The sequence below is a fragment of the Saccostrea echinata genome, unplaced genomic scaffold (assembly GCF_033153115.1).
Source record: "Saccostrea echinata isolate AGI-Se365-2 ecotype Australia unplaced genomic scaffold, CSIRO_AGI_Sech_v1 ptg000023l, whole genome shotgun sequence".
Lineage (NCBI taxonomy): Eukaryota > Metazoa > Mollusca > Bivalvia > Ostreida > Ostreidae > Saccostrea > Saccostrea echinata.
In genome coordinates, this window is record NW_026889772.1 from 4025705 (window position 1) to 4033450 (window position 7746).

Genomic DNA, 7746 nt, shown 5'->3' on the forward strand with positions numbered 1-7746 from the left:
TCAACTTCCTATCTTAATGTTAATACGATTTTGCAGAAAAGAACTTCAAGATGTGGACAATAAAAAATGTGTCATTGATTACTTTCCTAGGCATTATATTTAATGTGAATTTCGATTCTTCAGGAAATATGTGGGCTCAAAAGTGGGACAATATTTACCGATTACTCCAGCCGTATAGGAACGCACAGTTGATTGATGTTACACAGGAGCTGGTCAAACAGAAATATACAGTAAATAAAATGTTCAAAACTGCAGAGGATTTCTTCAAGTCCTTAGGAATGGACAGAATGACGGATAAATTCTGGAACTTTTCTATGTTAAAAAAGCCCACCGACAGGAAGGTTCTGTGTCACGCCGGTGCCTATAATCTTTTCGCAGAAAAGGATTTTAGGTACGATTACAGTATCCTCGCCATCAAAATTATGTTGATGCTTTATACTTATTTATTTTTGTAGTCTTTTATATTTATGTCTGTGTGTATCTCTTTTTTTAATCTGTTAAAAATGTTTGAGTCAGGATAAAGATGTGTACTGTGAAAACTCATGAGAGTTTGATCGTCATACATCACGAGATGGGGCACATCCAGTACTTCATGCATTACGAAAACCAGCCTGTTAATTTTAGAGACGGGGCAAATCCAGGTGAGTCGGAGACCAGCCCCTTAAGTAAGGGTTAATGTAAGAGTAGTGCTTCATTCCTTAAAAGTAATGGAGTCGAGGCCCCGAAGGGGCCGAGGCCCATTGCTTTTAAGGAATGGAGCGCTTGTGTGTTCGAATCACGGCCGGGACTGATCTAAGTCGATAAAAAATAGGAAGCAAGCGTTCCTTCGCCAAGCGCTCGGCACTTTGAAGTGAAAGTTGCGGGTACTTCGGATGAGACATTTAAAAACCGAGGCCCCGTGTCACAGTAGGCGTTGGCACGATAAAGAACCCTCACTGCTCAATGGCCCTGAGTGCCGAGTAAAGGTCTAAATTTGAAGCCCTTCACCGGTATATGGTGACGTCTCTATATGAGTGAAAAATTCTCGAACGGGACGTAAAACAACATACAATCAATCAATCAATATTGAGTGCCGTTGTCCTTTTTGCACTTGGATGATGATTATTTCAATGCTTGCCATCTATAGTTATTTGTATACCCATCCAACTTCGACGTCCGTTTACAAATAGCTGTATATTGCTTTTAAATGTTCCAAAACACTACACCAAAATGGTGTTTCTTCATGGTATTCTTGTATTAACTGCATACTTAATCATATTGATATTAAACTTAGTGATGTTTTAGGTATGTCACTCACACAGTTTAAAATAAACTTGAAAAGAATATTACTTAACACATGTAAAATTACATGGGGAAAAAGACAGGAATTTACATAAAGATGGTAAATTATCTACCTTCACCTGCCTAAAGACTAAGTTTTGTTTTGAACCCTTTGTAAACATTTTAACAAACAAACAACGTAGATCAGTCATAACAAGGTTACGAATATCAGCTCAAAGGCTTAAAATTGAAATTGGACGATATCAAAAATTACCTCAAGATGAAGGGCTTTGTTCCCTTTGTGATCACAAGGAGATTCAGGATGAAATTCATTTTCTCCTTGTGTGTCCTCATTTTAGTGTACAGATTTGAACTCATGAATATTTGTAATAATAAATGTAAAAAATTTCAGTCTCTATCATATGATGTGGTATGTTCTGCGTACGAACTTTTTTAAAAACGGGGCAGCTATCGAAAAACGAGCGGATAACACGAGGATATCAACTGTCTCGTTTTAGTCAACATTTCGGAAATTCTTTGGTCAATAAAAAACCTTGTTAGGCCATTATTTCACACTGAGTTGCCTACGAATTTTTCCGTTTTGCCTGATCATGACAAGGAGCACTCGGCAGGTGTGACCGGTCGACAGGGGATGCTCACTCCTCCATGGGATTTGATCCCACTTCTAAATTTTGAAGTCCGTGTTTGCACTGCTCCAAATCTGCATCGTTTCATTGGACTTTCGAGATTGAATACTGTTCCTTATCTTCATATTTCATTTTAAAAATTAAGCCCCCAGTTATAAATTTCATTTACTTTAGAAAACTCCCAGAAACCTTTGATTGTGTACAAATGTTTACGAAATTCATTATTCTGTAGTAGCATATTATAAGATATTTTCACACGCCATTATTCCGTCAAAAAAATATAGTCCCTTCTAGATTTTCAACTCAGTTTACCATTTCCTTTTTAATTCATGCAATTTTTATTTTAAATCCTTTACATCTAAGTGTCGCCCGCGTGGCGCAGTGGTTAGAGCGTCTGCTCTAGAGTCGCGAAATAAGGAGTAGATCCTTACGTCGCGGGTTCGAATCCCACTGTGGGACGTGGAGACCGGTCCTTCGGATGAGACCGTATCGCAGTATGTGCTGGCTCGAAAAAGATCCCTCACTGCTCAATGGCCGTAAGTGCCGAGTATAGGTCAGAATTTGTAGCATTCCACCGGCCCTCCACCGGCAAGTGGTGGCGTCTCCATATGAGTGAAAAATTCTCGAGAAGGACGTTAAACAACAAACAATCAATCAATCAATCATTTACATCTAAATAAAGAAGACATTAAAACAAATAAACTTTGAATCTTTCATTTAGTCAGAAAGCAGACAAAAATGTATCCTTAAATTCGATTTTTGTTTATGATGATTGTAACTTTGTTCTTCTGCCAACATGATAAGTGTGACTTTGTTTCTCTACCAACATGATGAGTGTAACTTTGTTTCTCTGTTAACGTAAGTGTAACTTTGTTTCTCTGTCAACATAAAAAGTGTAACTTTGTCTCTCTGCCAACATGATAAGTGTAACTTTGTTTCTTTGCCATAATGATAAGCATAACTTTGTTTCTCTACCAACATGATAAGTGTAACTTTGTTTCTCTGTCAACATAACAAGTGTAACTTTGCCTCTCTGCCAACATGATAAGTGTAACTTTGTCTCTCTGTTAACATGATATGTGTAACTTTTTTTCTCTGTCAACATAATGTGTAACTTTATCTCTCTGCCAACATGATAAGCGTAACTTCATTATTGTAGGTTTCCATGAAGCTATTGGAGACACTATATCTCTGTCTGTACAGACCCCTAGTCACCTCCAAAAGATAAATCTGTTAAATATAACCAGAATGAACAATGGTACAGTTATATGTCTATTGTCTCCAGTAATACTCTTAAATATAGATATATTCAAGCAATTTTACTGTTATAATATCCCATCGTAAATGTTGACCAATACAAGTAATGGTAAAGCCATGCCTTTATCTTGTAATCTTGTTTTTTTATGTTCAACCATAATCAAAAATTAGGATCGGTGTTTTCTTAAATGTTGAATTATTCCAAACAATATATTTTTGCCTAGAAATCATCTTTGATAAGATTAAAATAATGATAAATGTTAAGTATACATTTAAATTGTATACTGATTTTATTTCTCAGAGTCAGATTTAAATTTTTTGATGAAAATGGCATTGGAAAAAATTGCATTCCTTCCATTTGCTTTTGTAATGGACAACTGGAGATGGGGTGTATTTAGCAGGGACGTCAGTCCTGATGATTTCAACACCAAATGGTGGCAACTCAGGTGAGTACATGCATGTAAGAAGGATCAAAGAGGGTCGTCGTTGACGTGTTCTTACTTTCAGAAAGATCCATATGTAGAGCTCACAGTTTTGAAGCAAATCTATCAACAAATTCACGTTATTTCATGTGTCATTTACCTGTTGCTTTCAAGTCTTTATGGCTATCATCTTTAAACTTATGTAAATCATAAACAATTTATTTCAATGTTGCCTAAAGTTAGAGAAAACGTCAGTCTTTTACATGAAAGTCACTAAACTTTAATGTAATATACGACTTTTAGGTTGTTATATTAGTTCAGTAGACTATAAATATGATTAAAACGTCGTGAGAATTTTGTTCATTGCTAAAACAAGCTCATATTGAAAGATTTTCTTTCTTAGGTGCAAATATCAAGGAATCTCCCCACCCGTCAGAAGAACAGAGAGTGACTTTGATCCGGGGGCAAAATATCACATTCCAGCTAATTATCAGTATATATCGTAAGTGCTACACTACAAAAACATACTGAACAAAACATAGACTGTGAAATTAGCCTCTTTTTTTTTACTAGGATTAAATAGTATTCAAAATCAGTATTAGCCTTTGCTTTTGTTTTTCTTTGATTTTGGGCAAGTATGTGATTAAAGTAATTTACTCAACACATAATATTCAAGGATCAGATCTATTTTTACTTTTCTTTAGGTATTTTATGAGTTATATCATGCAATTCCAATTCCACAAAGCTCTTTGCAATGCTTCTGGACATACGGGCCCTTTACATACCTGTGATATATATCACTCCAAAAAAGCAGGAAAGATATTAAGGTGAGCAGGTCCATCTATAAAGAGAAATGGCAGTTTAGCAATCAAACATTGAATACATTTCAGTATGTATCTTAAGAGTTCTTCACGTCATACAAAATAATTATTCCTTTTCAGTGATATGTTAAAACTAGGATCATCCGTACCCTGGCCTGATGCTATGGAGAAAATAACTGGCCAACGGAATGTAGACATTGGCCCACTTCTCGAGTACTTTCAGCCACTAAATGATTGGTTAGAAAAAGAGGTCAAGGACGAACGTAAAACCTGGAGCGACGAATGTCCAAACTTGCCTCCTCCTAAAGCTGCGACAGGGAGCAAAAATAATATAAATAGTGCTTTATCTATACATGCATCCATGTACACAATCATTGTGATGATAGCAACATTTTCATTATCGTTAGTAACTTGACATTGGAATTTTTTTATCATGTGAAATAATATTTCATCCAAGCTTTATCAAAGCTTTGTATATTTTCTTATAAAATCTTTTTCAAAAAGATACATAGTTTTATGTGTCTGATTTTCAATCGACATCTCGCATAAAAAGCCCCAAATAGAACAAAAGAATTGTTCTAAAGACTCATCGTTGCAGCCACGTTTTGGGGGGTTGGGGAGGGGTGTTCCACTCAGGGTTTGTAGAATGCTGGAGACAAAGGTTTGAATAAATTTAAAGCTTACTCAACAGTAAGAGCGGAGAATATTATGGTATACTGTATACAGTATATTCTCTGTCTCTATACATAATTTTTGCCCCCGTTTTCAGTACTCCCTCGTCGCAATTGGGCGAATTTTAAACGTAGCTAATTCAAAGAAAACGGCATTATAGTGTCTGGAAGAAGTCAAAACGGGGCAAAATGGTTTGTAGGTGTAAAAGGGTGAAAATAAGACGGGCGAAAATAACCCTGATTACAGTATTTCCGTCTCTCTGGTCCGAGTGTCTGCAGGTCCTTTTGCTTGTCATTCTGTCCCACTTAGTTTTTCCTGACTTTTCCCCAAGGCGCTTACAGATATTTACTTTCGATATGTAAGTCTATCTATTTGTCTTTCGCTTTGCCTCGAAGAGTTTTGACAGAATTATGGGACAGTGGGATGTTGATAGATTTACATTTTTCAGCATATTTTCTAGACAATTGACAAATGAGTTTACCTTGATAAGTAACAGATTAAAGTTTGGGTTTCGTTCCACTTTGATAATTTTAGACAGACTCGAAAGGAAAATAGCATAACAGTACTGTAGGCAGCCTGGATTGCCGGTGTTTTATAGAAAACCTTCCGCATAGCAAATCTTCTCCGGGAAATTTTGCTATATATTAAAGCTTCCCTCTTACAAAAATGACAATGTATCAAATCTTCCTCCGGAATATTCTAATTTATACTGTGAAATCATTAATTTTCATAGGGGTTTGATTTTCATGTTTCGTGGTATGAGGAGACCCATGAATTCATATTCCTCACAAAATGTTAAAATTCTATACAGCACTGCAGTATGATATTTACCCTTTAACCACGAACTCAGATCCCCTCGAACCAATAATTTGATCTCAAACCACGAGTTTGAGCACACGAAAATAAGTGACTTTACAGAAGTGAGTTTTCCCCCGGGAAAAGTTTACTATTTGGCAAAAATTCCACCGTACATAGAAAATCTTCCGCCCGGATATCTTACTATGTAGCAAACGCCCCCCCCCCCCCTTATTGCGGATAATTATTCATAATTCGGAATTCAGTACATTTATCGTTTTAATTTTATTGATCATATCAATGAAAATTAATTTGATGAATGTACAAGATTCCGATTCAACAAATTAATGTTGTCAAACTAGTCTTATGCAATCATCTTCATGTTCCCATAGTTTATAGATAAACTATCCAAACCATGCATTATAACTTGGTGGTACAAAATGAGTCTTGTTTTACATAGAAAATCTTCTTTCTAGAGTAAGAGGGCTGTGCAAGTTTTCAAACACTTGTAAGTGCTGTCATGCATTGTCAATTAAAGTTATGATGAAAACACAGGAGTACATGGGATCAGGTTCCTAGGAGGAGTAAGTATATATCCCTGTCGACCGGTCACACCCGCCGTGAGCCCCTTTTTGTATGTGCGACTGGGGCTTGCAATTGTTCCCATTCAGAACCATTTTATGCTCCAAGGATACGTATGTTATACTGATAAAATATTTTTAGGAAATAGTTTTTTACTTGACTGTATGTTCATTTCACCATGCATCGGACACTTTTTCGATCCATGGGTAATAACTTGCCTTTTCGAATAGAGATACTTGTACAATTCCCAAATGACAATTGTTTTTGCAAAAATAAAAAATAATATATCAATTCAACATATGCATATTGATAGAAGTTATCAATATATGACAACTAGAAGTGGGCTTTATTTATTTCTTTAAACTAGAAGATGATAACCCCGACAACAGGGCGCAAGTTGACATATTATTAGGCATTGCCAAGCCATGCCAAAGGTATATGTCAGTGTCATAGTATACAGTTGTTGACTGGGGTTAAGGGCAACAGTTGACTTGTCGAACCGATGTGCAAAATGTTGCCCAAAGCCGAAGGCAACTGTTAGAACACCTGTCTGACAGATCACTGTTGCCCGAGACCCCCTGTCAACAACTATTTTGTTATATCTTTATATCAATAATGTATACAGTATTAAATCAGGATCAGTAATTTTTACTGCGAGGACCCTAAATTACTAATGTTTTATCAGCTAATTATGACTGTTTTCAAGCTATATTAAACGATACAATGATAATAATATGTAGTAAGAATTCAAAACAATTAATAAAAAAAAATCAGAAACATGATAAAAACCCAGCGAGTCTACACATTCCTTCAATTTCCCGATCAAGACAAGGGGCTCTCGGTGGATGGGACGGGTCGAAAGGGGATGCTCACTACTTCATGGCACCTGATCACCTCAGATTTTTCAGAGGTTAGTGTACGTATTTTTTTCTGCTCACAATAAGCATCGTTTAACTGGATTTTGAGCATGAATACTGTTCATCATTTTCACATTTCCTTCTATGTTTATCGTAGTAAATAAGAAGTGGGAAGTATTGGGTCGTACTTTTGCCGAATTGTTTCATACCAATTGTTATGCCTTTGTTTTTTATACTGAATTTGACTACGGAATGTTCCGTCTACCTGACCAACTTAGGGCTCACGGCGGATGTTACCGGTCAACAGGGAATGCTTACTCTCCTAGGCACTTGATCCCACCTTTTCAATTCCCAGGGGTCTGTATTTTATGCCCTGTTCAGAGAATTTATTGTTTGTAGGTTTTTTGAGATTAATCATTGTTAGTTATTACCT

The 7746-nt window shown here is 36.3% G+C and overlaps 1 protein-coding gene across 1 annotated transcript in view; it reads left to right on the forward strand.

Moving 5' to 3' along the window:
- Positions 1-4869, forward strand: part of LOC133191094 (uncharacterized) — a 64593-nt gene extending 59724 nt beyond the window's left edge. Inside the window, exons 65-71 of the mRNA XM_061326782.1 lie at positions 124-391; positions 517-641; positions 3067-3165; positions 3466-3610; positions 3990-4088; positions 4291-4413; positions 4528-4869. Of these exons, the coding sequence (XP_061182766.1) occupies positions 124-391; positions 517-641; positions 3067-3165; positions 3466-3610; positions 3990-4088; positions 4291-4413; positions 4528-4822 (1154 nt within the window). The 3' untranslated portion in view covers positions 4823-4869. The remainder of the gene's footprint in view (positions 1-123; positions 392-516; positions 642-3066; positions 3166-3465; positions 3611-3989; positions 4089-4290; positions 4414-4527) is intronic.
- Positions 4870-7746: the final 2877 nt, after the last annotated feature.